A 13234-nucleotide genomic window follows, 5' to 3' on the forward strand; every position below is an offset into this window, starting at 1 on the left:
CTGTACTCTGGGAAAGAGTCGCTAGGGGGCAGTACCACCACATATACAGAGTCGGCTTGCTAATCTAAACAGGCGTTCCTGTTTAGGTGATTTGTGATCCTGTTTAGTTAAACATAACATAACACCGAAGAGGAAAAGCAGTTGAAGCGTACATGCGCGTGGGTCCTCTTGTTCACAGGCTTTAGGGCGAGTTAATTGGTTACCTAGCAACGGCGCTGAGTTTCTCTAAAGAGTTTATGATAACTATGAACCTTTACAGATAGTTTAACACATGTAAGTAAGTGTTAAACCAGGGTTAACACAGGTACGTTCAAAATACAACAGCTGTCTGTGTCTTCTGATACAGCATCATCGCTGTCAATTCACATATCAATTTATGTTGAACACTACCTGAACAATGACTCAGCAGGCCAAAACTGAGGGAAACTGAAGTGCCTTTAAAAACAATCCCTCCAACAGTATTGTACACAGCTCTTTCATATTATTCATGATATGCAAGCTTTGATATATAAGTGCTTGAAAAATTATTTGAAAGGACATTAAGGTTTGTATGCAGAGAAGTTGATCAGCGGTCCACTCCCCTCCCTGGACTTAATTGCCAGCTCAAGATGTCTCTCCAGAGCCAGGGCAAGTATACAGGACCACCTCCATCCTAACACCACCTCTTCAACATCCCGCCCTCTGGAAAAAGGTTCAGATCCATCAGGTGCAAAAACAACAGACTAAAGAACACCTTCTTCCCGATGGCCGTCAGAACTCTTAATGCAAACTAAGAGTGAGTAAAGACTTGTCCAACACATCCACTCTGACACTGCTATTGATCATCCATGTGCAATATCTCAATCTTTCCATGTTCTGTGCAATATTTTTTGGGCTCATGTGCAGTATCTTTGGTATGTGCAATATTTTCCGGTCTTGTGCAGTACTTTGGTCTCAGTAGAATTACCATCTCCACCCTAAATGACCACAGCACCTCCACCCTTATTTATTTATTATATTTTATAATTGTCCTTGTATGCAGACCCACAATCAGAATCAGAATCAGAAACTTTATTGTCATTGTCACGAGAACAACGAAATGAAGAATGGTCCCCGATCATTGCATCATCCCTAGCAATATCAAAATATAAATAAAACAATAAAATTCAATAAATAAAATAGATAGAATACTTAAAATACTAATAAGATGTAACAGTAAAACATTCACATACATTCCCACACACATGCTTCAGGCCGTGCATAGATTAACACAAGAGTGGCGTGATGGACATTTTTTTTGTAGTATTCAGATGTGTTATTGCAGTTGGATAACAGCTGTGTTTGAGTCTATTAGTCCTTGCTCTGATTGCCCTGTACCGTCTGCCTGAGGGCAACAGTTCGAACAGGGAGTGGCCAGGATGTGAGGTGTCTTTTATGATGTTTTGGGCCTTTTTAAAACAGTGGGCATTGTGTAGAACTTCCAGTGTGGGGAGAGGGCAGCCAGTGTTTCTTTTTCAATGTTTCTTCCTTGTCTTTATGTCAGTGGCTTCTATCTGCTCCTTTGGCCAGCTTATTATCCCAGCAGGATACCTGATCACGGGCAGGGCGTAGGTGTTCTTACCATTCAGCTGGCTCCTCAGGAATTGCCTGACCCTCTGCAGGTACTTGGTGGTTGCAGCTTTCCTAACGGCCTCTTCATGGTTCCCATTTGCCTGTGGGATCCCCAAGTACTTGTAACTGTCCCCAGTGTATGCAATGTTTCCTTCTGGTAGTTCGATCCCCTCAGTTCTGACTACTTTCCCTCTCTTTGTTGTTGTTGTTGTTATCATCCGACTACGTTTCTCCAGTCCGACTGACATTCCGATTTCATTGCTGTATATCCTGGTGGAATCGATGTTTCATTCACTCTTGGCATACAGCTTGATGTCATCAATGTACAGGAGGTGGCTGAAAACTGGCCCACTTTTCATCAGGGTGCCCTGGTTCCTCAACACCTGACGCGGACCTTGTTGATCTGGGTGACATCCGATCCGGCATCCCTTCATATTTATCTGTCTCGCTCATGTCTGCGGTAGGCTCACTTAGCATACAGTGGCTTGCAAAAGTATTCGGCCCCACATTTTGTCACATTTCAGCCACAAACATGAATCAATTTTATTGGAATTCCACGTGAAAGACCAATACAAAGTGGTGTACACGTGAGAAATGGAACGAAAATCATACATGATTCCAAACATTTTTTACAAATAAATAACTGCAAAGTGGGGTGTGCGTAATTATTCAGCCCCCTGAGTCAATACTTTGTAGAACCACCTTTTGCTGCAATTACAGCTGCCAGTCTTTTAGGGTCTGTCTCTACCAGCTTTGCACATCTAGAGACTGAAATCCTTGCCCATTCTTCTTTGCAAAACAGCTCCAGCTCAGTCAGATTAGATGGACAGCGTTTGTGAACAGCAGTTTTCAGATCTTGCCACAGATTCTCGAGAAATTTAAAGCAGGCTTAGGCTACAAAAATATTAAAATAAGTTGTCATTTTAAAAAGTTAAATAAGCCATTTGATACATTAAGCCTTTTTGTTTTCACCTCATATAAGAGAGCAAATAAAATTCTATGTACCATGTGATCTCATAGGTGCTGAATCAAGTTGTGCTAAAGTGGTGTGGTGTTTTTTTATGTGTTCAGGTGTTGGAGCAGGCGTGGCCATTCATTGGGATGTACATGGAGAAGCTACTTAGAGAAAAGATCCAGCCATCCATCAGGTCCTCCAATCCTGCACTCAAAGTGTTCACATTTACCAAGATTCATTTTGGATACAAAGTGTGTGGTTTTGATTTATGCACCATTTTTATTTGTTCTGCTTCAAAAATTCAGTAACATTCATCATTGGAAGTGCATCATAGGTGATGTATTGTGGCCGAGTGATTTTTTTTTTATTATTTTTTTTTCAGCCTCTCAAGATCACTGGAATAAGAGCGTACACACATGAAGTGGAACATAGGGAAGTGATTCTAGACATGAATATAAGGTTGGTCAAACACATTTTTTCACCTTAGTTTACAAAGTAGTAATAATAATGGATTGGATTTATATAGCGCTTTTCAAGGCACACAAAGCGCTTTACAATACCACTATTCATTCACTCTCACATTCACACACTGGTGGAGGCAGCTACAGTTGTAGCCACAGCTGCCCTGGGGCAGACTGACAGAAGCGAGGCTGCCATATCGCGCCATCGGCCCCTCTGGCCAACACCAGTAGGCAAGTAGGGTAAAGTGTCTTGCCCAGGGACACAACGACCAGGACAGAGAGCCCAGGGATCGAACCGGTGACCTTCCGGTTACAGATGCGATTCCCAACCCCCTGAGCCACACGGTAGTGTGATGTTTTCTCTTGTCATCATTTATGTCTGACCAGCTCAGTTTACTCTCCAGTTATGATGGTGATGTGGACATGAGCACTGATGTGAGCCTGGCAATCACAACTCGTGTGAAAGGACTTAAAGTGAGCATCTCATTTTTCTGTGTTCTCTCCATCGTCTATATCACATGCTTACTGTTCATGTAAAACTCGCTCTGAATCTTCCAGCTTCAGGGGATGCTGAGGGTCATTTTAGAGCCTCTTATTGGTCAAGCACCGCTGGTGGGAGGAGTGACTTTTTTCTTCCTTCGCCGCCCTGTAAGTGGCCAGAGACTTTCTCACAGCCTTATTATGACGAGTGGAGCCTTGTAGTTAGTAATGTTTAAAACTCTGCACATAAACTGGACTGGTACGCCAAACCTTTTGAGCATCCCTTCTTTAAGGTCTCAAATAATATTTTAAATATTTGAAATGAATGATTTTATTACTCGGTGTTTACTTGTTTGGTTGCTGTCCTCTCTCATCACATCTTTCACCTCACAGTTCACTGTCTGAGGAGACGATCTTGGATGCTATAGCTTCCATCATGGTGTTGCCCAACCGCATGTGCATTCCCCTCATAGACAAGGTCAAAGGGGACCAGATGAGGTTCCCACTTCCTCATGTTAAATATTTTTGGAGTTATTTTCATCTTATAACTTGCAGCTACAGTAAGCAGCAGTTCACATTAAAAAACAGAATCCTATCAAAATAAAAAAGTATAAAAATTTTGAATGTTGTTTTGACTATTGCTAGTTTTTTGCTCTTTCAGTTTACCTGACTGTTAATGTGAATACTTGTGCTTTTTCATCTCAGGGGGTGGTGAGGGTCCACTTGTTGGAGGCCAGAGATCTGGTGGCTAAGAACACACACGTGATGAATTTAATGAAAGCGAAATCAGACCGATATGCCACACTGAGAGTGGGCAGCACGCATTTCAAAAGCAAGACTGTCAAAGAGAATTTGTTCCCAAAATGGAATGAAGTGTATGAGGTACACAAACACACTGCACTTATCCACACTTTGATTCAGTAATCGATTACTGTTTGATTCTGACACTCTTTTTTCCCTTAACAAAAAAATGTGTCACTTAATTCTCATGGACAAACTTGAAAACACAATTACGTGGAGTTTGTTTGCATTTTTGCTCAGTATCTTATATCCACTTTTTCTTAATGTAACCCACTGAAATCCCATTCAGTGAAATTTAATCAAAATACTTGAAAGACAATTAAAACATTGTTGTTGTTGTTTTTGTGTGTGCAGTTTATTGTCCATGAGGCCCCGGGGCAGGAGCTAGAATTAGAGCTGTGCAATGAGGGCGCAGACAAAGATGATTGTCTTGGAAGGTAAATCGAATATTAAATGGATTTTGGCCAAATTCTTTAATGATAATAATAATGATGGATTGCATTTATATAGCGCTTTTCGGGGCCCTCAAAGCGCTTTACAATACCACTATTCATTCACTCTCACATTCACACACTGGTGGAGGCAGCTACAGTTGTAGCCACAGCTGCCCTGGGGCAGACTGACAGAAGCCAGGCTGCCATATCGCGCCATCGGCCCCTCTGGCCAACACCAGTAGGCGGTAGGTGAAGTGTCTTGCCCAAGGACACAACGGCCGGGGCTCGAACTGGCAACCTTCCGGTTACAAGACAAACTGCCAACTCTTTGAGCCACGATTGCCCCATCTTTAGGCAGCATCTGCCAATCAGTCATCAGTAGATTTCTCGTTGTAGTGCCTCCTGTAGTCACTGATGTCAACAGATCCAACTTAAAGACAGTTTTATCACTCAATATTCAACATATTTAATTTTTGTCCATAATATGTCATTTACTTGTATTTGTATAGCACTTTTCTGGTTTTACTGGCCATACATGACCAATCAAAGCTTTCACGCTTCTGGGTCGTTTGACCCAGCATTTTCTGTTTCTGGTGTTTTTGTATTATTCTGTATTATGATTTAGGTTCTGATTCCTTAGTTGTGCTGATTATTATTATTATTATTGTAATCTTCATGTTAGGGTAGGTTTAGTTCAGTGTCTTGTCTGTGCCTGCCGTGTTTCCTGTGTTAATTTGAAAGTCCGTGTCTCATGTCAGTGTGTGTAGTTTTACTTTCTTTTTAAATGTAGTGATATGATTATTGCTTTGGTATGCATTTCTGAGCCACGAAACTGATTAAAATAATGATCTGTCTGAGTTCTGATGTTATTCTACATTTCTTGTCTAATTTAGATATAACCTTGATTTTGGAGAAGTGAAGAGGGAGAAACAAATGGATCAGGTGAGCTTTTTTAACGCTAATAAACAACTAATAGCAGTATTTCTGTGCTAGAGGACATTGCAGGATTTATGTAGTGTTCAAGCTTCTGTTATAATTTCCTCTAGTTCTAGATTTGTATTTAATCCTTTTGAACATCCTTTTACTCATGCAGTGGTTTCCTGTGGACAGGGCACTGCATGGTGAAGTTCATCTTAAGCTCCAGTGGTTTTCCCTTCAGACTGACACCAGCCTGCTGAAGGAGGTACAGCAGCTTAGTGTTTCTTTGATGTCACTAACATCAGGATTTTATTATTCATCTTTTAACTGCCGCTGTAGGTAGCTCAGTGTCCAGCTGCTATGTAACTCACGTTCATTCTCTCTCCCAACTCTTCCTTCCAGTCCACGGACAATTTTGCCTGTGCTGTGCTTGCAGTGTACCTGCACAGTGCCGCAGATCTACCAGCAAGTATCTTCTAATAGGGAGTATTAGAAAATACTGACGTAAGTCAGTGATGCAAATGTGCTCAGCTGTATTTTTGTACTGCTCTACAAAAAGATGGCCGTGAGTCTCGAGAAAAGTAGTTTCACTTTATTATCTTCTAATTTTATAAGAATATTTGGCACCAAAGTACAGTATTAGAGCGCTTTATATTTAACTGAGTGTTGCGCCACTGAAAAACAGTAAAAGTGTGTTTATTTGAAATTAAAATTTGACATAGGTATATAAAAAATTCAAGCTTTGTTTTACTCATTAAAAATAACAGAGAGTGATATATTTTACTTCTCGGCAGCGAGCACATAAACATCTAACTTTCTGTGTGATTGCACATATTGTTGTTAAAACCAGCCCACTGGTCATGATGGAGATATTTTTTCATCTGATATCAGATAAAACTGGCGTCAGTTCTGAGAATGCATTTTGTAATTTAATTTCTGCTGCACTAAAAAAGAAAAATAAATCACATAAATTTGTCGTTAATGAAAAATTTAGATATTGGGGGGGGTGTTAAATTTATTTTCTTTCTACTATAAAATTGTCCAAAAATGTAACTCTCTTGAACAATATTTCAACTTTGCTTTCGAGTTTGTGGCTCATAACAAAGGGCAGTCCTTATCTTTCATTGGTACTTAGCTTTTCTTTCATTTTTGTGTCCTAGAGTTGATGATGCTTTTGAATGTTGATGTCTCAGTTTGATCAGGAGCTTTGTGTTATCACTCCAAGTGCTCTTGTGTCTGTGAAAGCTGGCCTTTTTGTCTGGCAAATGCCTCTGATTTTACGTAGCTGTGTTACTGACAGCTGGTCTTCCTCCTGAGCAATGTTCAGGTTACGTTTGCTAGCATAAAGAAGAATGCAGAAAGTGAACATAGTCGGGAACTTTTGAGGAAATTAGAACTATTAAATCTTTTTTTTAAATCAGACACACACTGACACATTACCAAGGTTGCTATACTCACAGATCTTTTTATAGTTACATGGTATTATGTGTGAATCCATTCATCTTGTTATTTAGGCACTGGCAGGCAAGGAGCATGTTTTCACAGAGACCAGCTAAGCATTTCTCAGTTCTGTTGCCTTCAGAAGCATTGCCTCTGACTGCCCTCTGGTGGCCATAGTGTGACAACGCAATAACACAGTGAAGTGTGATGGAGCATTGTTCTGCATGAAAATCATGTTTTTCTTGAAGGATGCAGACTTCTTCCTGTACCACTGCTTGAAGAAGGTGTCTTCCAGAAACTGGCAGTAGGACTGGGAGTTGAGCTTGACTCCATCCTCAACCCAAAAAGGCCCCACAAGCTCATCTTTGATGATACCAGCCCAAACCAGTACTCCACCTCCACCTTGCTGGCGTCTGAGTCGGACTGGAGCTCTCTGCCCTTTACCAATCCAGCCACGGGCCCATCCATCTGGCCCATCAAGACTCACTCTCATTTCATCAGTCCATAAAACCTTAGAAAAACCAGTCTTGAGATATTTCTTGGCCCAGTCTTGACGTTTCAGCTTGTGTGTCTTGTTCAGTGGTGGTCGTCTTTCAGCCTTTCTTACCTTGGCCATGTCTCTGAGTATTGCACACCTTGTGCTTTTGGGCACTCCAGTGATGTTGCAGCTCTGAAATATGGCCAAACTGGTGGCAAGTGGCATCTTGGCAGCTGCACGCTTGACTTTTCTCAGTTCATGGGCAGTTATTTTGCGCCTTGGTTTTTCCACACGCTTCTTGCGACCCTGTTGACTATTTTGAATGAAACGCTTGATTGTTCGATGATCACGCTTCAGAAGCTTTGCAATTTTGAGACTGCTGCATCCCTCTGCAAGATATCTCACTATTTTTGACTTTTCTGAGCCTGTCAAGTCCTTCTTTTGACCCATTTTGCCAAAGGAAAGGAAGTTGCCTAATAATTATGCACACCTGATATAGGGTGTTGATGTCATTAGACCACACCCCTTCTCATTACAGAGATGCACATCGCCTAATATGCTTAATTGGTAGTAGGCTTTCGAGCCTATACAGCTTGGAGTAAGGCAACATGCATGAAGAGGATGATGTGGACAAAATACTCATTTGCCTAACAATTCTGCACTCCCTGTATGTGCAAGGGTTTATTTCTGGTTTAAATGTTGACAGTGGCTCACAGAAACACAGACTCAGCTAACAGTAGTTGTAAACTAGAACAGATGTTCTCACTGCCTCACTGGTTTGCTTTTATTTCAGCTCACAAAGAGAACCACCTGTCCCAACTCCTTTGTGGAAATGTCCATTGACGACGACGTTAAGAAAAGCGAGGTAGGTATTGCTAATACGCCATTTCCACCTTTAAGTGCATATGTCCTTTTTTCGATTATTTTTCTTCTGTAAAAATTTAAAACACTGGTCAGTTCATCTGCTTCAGAGATTGCAGTTACATCCACACATCACAGTGACCGTCTTGCTCTCTTTCCACAGGTTGCGTATGCATCTAAAGATCCAGTTTGGGAAAAGGGTTTCACCTTCTTTGTGCATAATGTCAGTGCACAGGAGCTCATTGTTCAGGTTTGTCATTTACTCCGTACTGTTTGTAAAATAATGTAAAATAAATAGTTTAAAACCTTTAATTTAATAACCTAATTAGAAAAGTAATAGCATGTTCTCACATTTTTTCCAGTTTTTAATCAGATATGTTCTTCATACAGTTTTTGTTTTGTATGCCTGTAAACCAATCATTCAAACCTTGATTTCTCCAGTGTGTTGCCAATGTTGCAACACCATATTCCATCTGATCTCTTCATAAGTTTAATCTAATCTTTGTTTTTTCATATTTTCTTTGTTCATGTGGTTCAGGTCAAAGAGCCTGAGAAGAAGAATCTAGTCGGTGTTCTCAGCTTGCCCCTCAGTCACCTGCTCAGAACCTCCAACCTGACTCTAGACCAGCGCTTCATGCTGGAGCGCTCTGGAGCAAACAGCCAGATCAAACTGAGGGCCACTCTCAGGGTGGGCATGCAAGGCTAAAGATCTCTTAGGTTTCCCTGTTTTATTTATTTTAGTTGTTGTTTTTGTTCCCCCCCGCCCCCATTGTGTTATTCACTAGTACTGCCAATACAATTCCTCATCAGCTCTGATGTAAATCTCACACAGATTCTTAATTTGGAAGAGCCTCCATCCCAGACTATCTTCAGTCCTCCTCCACAAGGCAAACAACAACAGGCCAGAAAATCAGGGTACAGCTCAGTCTCCAATCCCTCCAATGCTCCACCCTCCTCTCACACAGCTTCCTCCAACAATATCCCTGCTGCCTCTACTCCGAACCTGGAGGGAGCATCACCAAGCAAAGGCTATTTGGCTCAAGGCTGTGGCTCCTCCCAGGCGCCTGAAAACAGGAAGCAATCATCTTCATCAATAAACTTGCGTCGGTTCGACTCCCACAGCCTGCTGTTAGAGAACGTCATCAATTCATCGCGATTCGACCTGTCAGATGGAGCCTCCTATCCAGAGTGAGAATTGTTCTCTGTGTGTCCATTTCTGTCCTCTAACGCTGACTTTTAATATTTTTACAGATATAATGAACTAAGCGAGATGCTGCATTCTCAAAAGAACTGAAAGAAAGAAAAGGTGACATTCATATATTTATTTTTACCTCTAAAGGGCCATTAGGAATCATCTGGGTTCATTTGGAGAGATTGCGTTGTCTGTACAATATGCAGCCATGAGGAACAAACTCATGGTCTTTGTTAACAATTGCAGGTATGTCACAGCGATCAAGCAGCACCAGTTATGATTTGCATTTTTAGTGTGATGACATTAAACTCTTTTTCTAATAAGCACCATATGTTGAAATAATATATATATACACCTAGGTCCAGGATATTGAAAATATGTCATATAATATGTTTGCAGTAGCTGGTATAAGTCATAAACAGGCTTAATTTAAGAATATTAAGATATTCATTATTTTTGTTTTAAATTATCTGAACTCAACACATCAGATGAGAAAAAGGCAACAGTTAGAGATTGTAAATTGCACATATAATATACAGTTTTCTTTTAAAATCCTCTGTCACGCAGGAATTTATTCCCCTGCAGTGAGAACGGCACAGACTCTTACGTCCGCCTGTATCTCCTTCCTGTCCAAAGCTTGAAGCATCGCAAGAGGACCGGTGTCAAGAAGAGGGCGATCAATCCCATTTTCAAAGAAAAGTGAGCGTAATAAACTAATTCTACATATCCCGTTTGTTTTTTAAAAAACGAAGAGCTGGGAGTTTTAAAGTTTGTGCACAGTGTTACTTTCTTTTACTTTTCTGACAATCATCTTTTGTCACAGGTTTCAGTTCGATGTGACACTCAGGGAAGCACAAACTAGGAAGTTGTATGTGTCTGTGAAAAGTAACAAGATGTTGGTCTCCAGAGAGAAAAAGGGCATTGGCTTGGTATGTTATGCTACGTCAGGGTAAACGGCATTGATACCTTAAAAATAATAAAACTATACACTGAGGAATATTCCTATTTGTAAATAAACATTTTTATAGTAATTAGAGTGATATATGCTTCTGATAAAAATAATCTTAATTTTTAAAAACATATTAAGAAATAATCAGTATTGGTGTCATTAAAATTGAAACAAATATAATTACTATCTAATATAAACAACTCATTTTTTCTGATACAAGCTTTAAAAAGCAGTTTAATCTATTTGTTTTCTATCTATCTATACATACATATGAGTGTCAGTATGAAGCATCTTATAAGGGGCAATACTTGTTTCTGGGTTTTCACTAAAATAACCACTTTCAGCACCAAATACAAACTGGTGCTGGTTTCTTTGTTTCTTTGTTGATTGCAAGTCATGGACTCTAATGTAAAACCGTGTGTGGGTGATTATTTGTTTTTAGATATAGTCATGTGAATATTTCACACCTGTTTCTCTAAAGGTATGAGCTCACTCTGCTTGGGCTGAAGAAATCCATCTAGCAAGTGGATCTGAGAAAAGCTTTGCAACTTAAAAATCACCTCATCAGCCACTGCAGGGGAAACTGCCGACATGATGCTTGAAGAGTTTCATACTCCTTTATGGATTTTTTTTTCCGAAAGTAGCAGAAAAACTATCTTTGATCGTGTAAATAAGGAACACTCTGATCCCAGGCACAAAATTCATCTTCCAATCTAGTAACACTGGAGGTCTTACTTGAAACTGACACACTTAAACGTAAGATTAAAACAAGTTTGTGTCACTTTTTGTATGCAAGAAAAGACAATTTGTCAGAACTATAACTGATGAGATATACAAGCAAAAATCAGCTTGTTTTTCAATGCTAAATAATATTTTCACAGTTTCCATCAAACTGCAGTAAGTTGAGGACTTGACCATTAATGCTGATGGTTGATCAGACAGTACCACTAAGTTAATGAGTGTCATGTGCTCTTTGTTCAACATGTATCTGGTCCCACTATCCTCGCAAAAATGCAACTTGGACATAGCTTATGGTGTTAAGTTGGCAGTAAATGAAGTTGCTTTTGGTGACCATAAGTCACTCTTTTAATGTTCATTTTAACTAAGTATTAACAACGTGTTTGTATTAGGATCTGACATTCAATTGATGACTGTTATTTCAGAGATGAACGTTTGATCCTCTTCTTTATTTGAAAGATCCTCTCCACTATTATAATGAAGCAGTGAAAGGGACTGGATCTTTTTATTTCAGCCATCTCAATCTAATTGTGACAAGAATAATCCCAGGATGACTGTAATGTATTTCTCAATCATTTTGTAAATAAGGTGACCGAGTTACCATAAGATCCAAGTTCTCCTTATGTTCCTCAGCATGTGAAGATGGCTCTTAGTGAGCTGAGTCCTTTACGTCATTCTTTCCAGTTATTGTTAATGGCTTAGTTACAGTAATGGACTCGATAAAACCCTCTTCATACTTATTTGAGATTTTACCTCTTTCCTGTTTGGGACTTTTACAAGTATGGTTCTTCATTTCTAACTACCGTTAACAACTGTTTGAAGTAAGGTTGTGGCATTCCCCGTTTTAAGCATTCCGAGCCAGTTTTGTTACTTTAAAAAATGTAATCTTGATGCCAGTTCTGTTGGGAATTATCCATCTGTTTCAAAATTGCCATTTACTCTATCAGGAGATTATTAGAAACAGTTGTGGGGAGTCAATTGAGATCCTTTTTATACAAAAAACAGATTTCTGACCTGTTCCAGTTTGATTTTCCAAAGCAGCACTTCCTTGAGATTGAGAGTCTATAATACGATTCTAATGGTATTTGATTCAGGAAATTGTTCTGTACTCATTTTAGTTGATCTCAATAGAGCCCTTCATACCATTGACTATGGTATGTTACTTAATAGGCTTGAGGTTTCGGCTGGTATCTCTGGCTTGGTGTTAGACTTGTTTTCCTCTGATTTTTCAGACAGGACTTTCTCTGTTTAGGGTAAACAACATTTCTTCTCTAACCTGTGAGGTTCCACAAGGTTCAGTCCCCGGTCTCTTACTACTATATCGCTACATCCTTCCTTTAGCTGCCATCGTTCAACCTTTCCATTTCTTATTTATTTATGCTGACATTCAGCTGTTTTTGTCTTTTAAGCCTTACCGGCTCGAGAGGCTATCCACCTAGTTCAATGTCTATCCCAGCAATTGATTTGTTTTGAATTTCAACAAGACTGAGGCCATGATTGTAGCTCCTCCTGAACTACACTGAAAAACCAGTCAAGTGATTGCTTCCTTTTGCTCGTCCAGCATTCATAATTTTGGTATAGTATTTGTTTCTTCTTTAGGCTTTAACTTTTATATAAAATCTATTTGACATTTCTGTTTCTTTCATTTAGGTGTATAGTCTCCTCGGCTGATTCATGCAAACCGTAAACTCCTTTTTTACTGACTTAGTTAAATCATCTATTTTTCACATCCAAGATTTACAAAACGGTGCAGTCAGACTGCTGATGTGTTTTACGTGTTTTATGTGTGAAATTCACATTCTTGCACAGAGATCACTAAGTGAACAAGGTCTAGACTATTTATCTAAGCTTGTTTTTACTCCTTCGAGCCTTCGATCACAGACTCTGAATTTAATAACTGTTCCTTGTTAGCGACTGGGGGGGGGGGGGGGGGGTAT

The 13234-nt window shown here is 39.8% G+C and overlaps 2 protein-coding genes across 11 annotated transcripts; both read left to right on the forward strand.

Moving 5' to 3' along the window:
- The first annotated feature begins 384 nt into the window (after positions 1-384).
- Positions 385-3901, forward strand: LOC308409966 (extended synaptotagmin-3-like). 6 transcript variants are annotated; one of them, XM_080902969.1, is made up of 6 exons: positions 385-1640; positions 1827-2050; positions 2662-2796; positions 2928-3004; positions 3411-3480; positions 3565-3840. In XM_080902969.1, the coding sequence occupies exons 2-6, from the start codon at positions 2042-2044 to the stop codon at positions 3706-3708; spliced, it is 435 nt and encodes a 144-aa protein (XP_080759095.1). In that variant the 5' UTR covers positions 385-1640; positions 1827-2041; the 3' UTR covers positions 3709-3840. The 6 variants fall into 6 exon arrangements, 5 of the variants coding, with proteins under 5 accessions (XP_080759095.1, XP_080759096.1, XP_080759097.1 ...); XM_080902970.1 differs by having other exon boundaries at positions 385-775; positions 1523-2050; XM_080902971.1 differs by having other exon boundaries at positions 385-775; positions 1549-2050.
- Positions 3683-12553, forward strand: LOC308409965 (extended synaptotagmin-2-like). 5 transcript variants are annotated; one of them, XM_080902965.1, is made up of 14 exons: positions 3683-3964; positions 4192-4368; positions 4642-4724; positions 5615-5663; positions 5815-5904; positions 6042-6104; positions 8351-8422; positions 8582-8668; positions 8957-9106; positions 9251-9606; positions 9758-9856; positions 10178-10309; positions 10434-10539; positions 11041-12553. In XM_080902965.1, exons 1-14 carry the CDS (start codon positions 3812-3814, stop codon positions 11044-11046), a joined length of 1623 nt encoding a protein of 540 aa, XP_080759091.1. In that variant the 5' UTR covers positions 3683-3811; the 3' UTR covers positions 11047-12553. The 5 variants fall into 5 exon arrangements, with proteins under 5 accessions (XP_080759091.1, XP_080759090.1, XP_080759092.1 ...); XM_080902964.1 differs by having other exon boundaries at positions 10434-12553; XM_080902968.1 differs by having other exon boundaries at positions 3880-3984; positions 10434-12553.
- The last annotated feature ends 681 nt before the right edge of the window (positions 12554-13234 follow it).

Source organism: Rhamphochromis sp. 'chilingali', assembly GCF_963969265.1.
Source record: "Rhamphochromis sp. 'chilingali' genome assembly, chromosome: 14".
In the NCBI taxonomy this organism is placed as follows: domain Eukaryota; kingdom Metazoa; phylum Chordata; class Actinopteri; order Cichliformes; family Cichlidae; genus Rhamphochromis; species Rhamphochromis sp. 'chilingali'.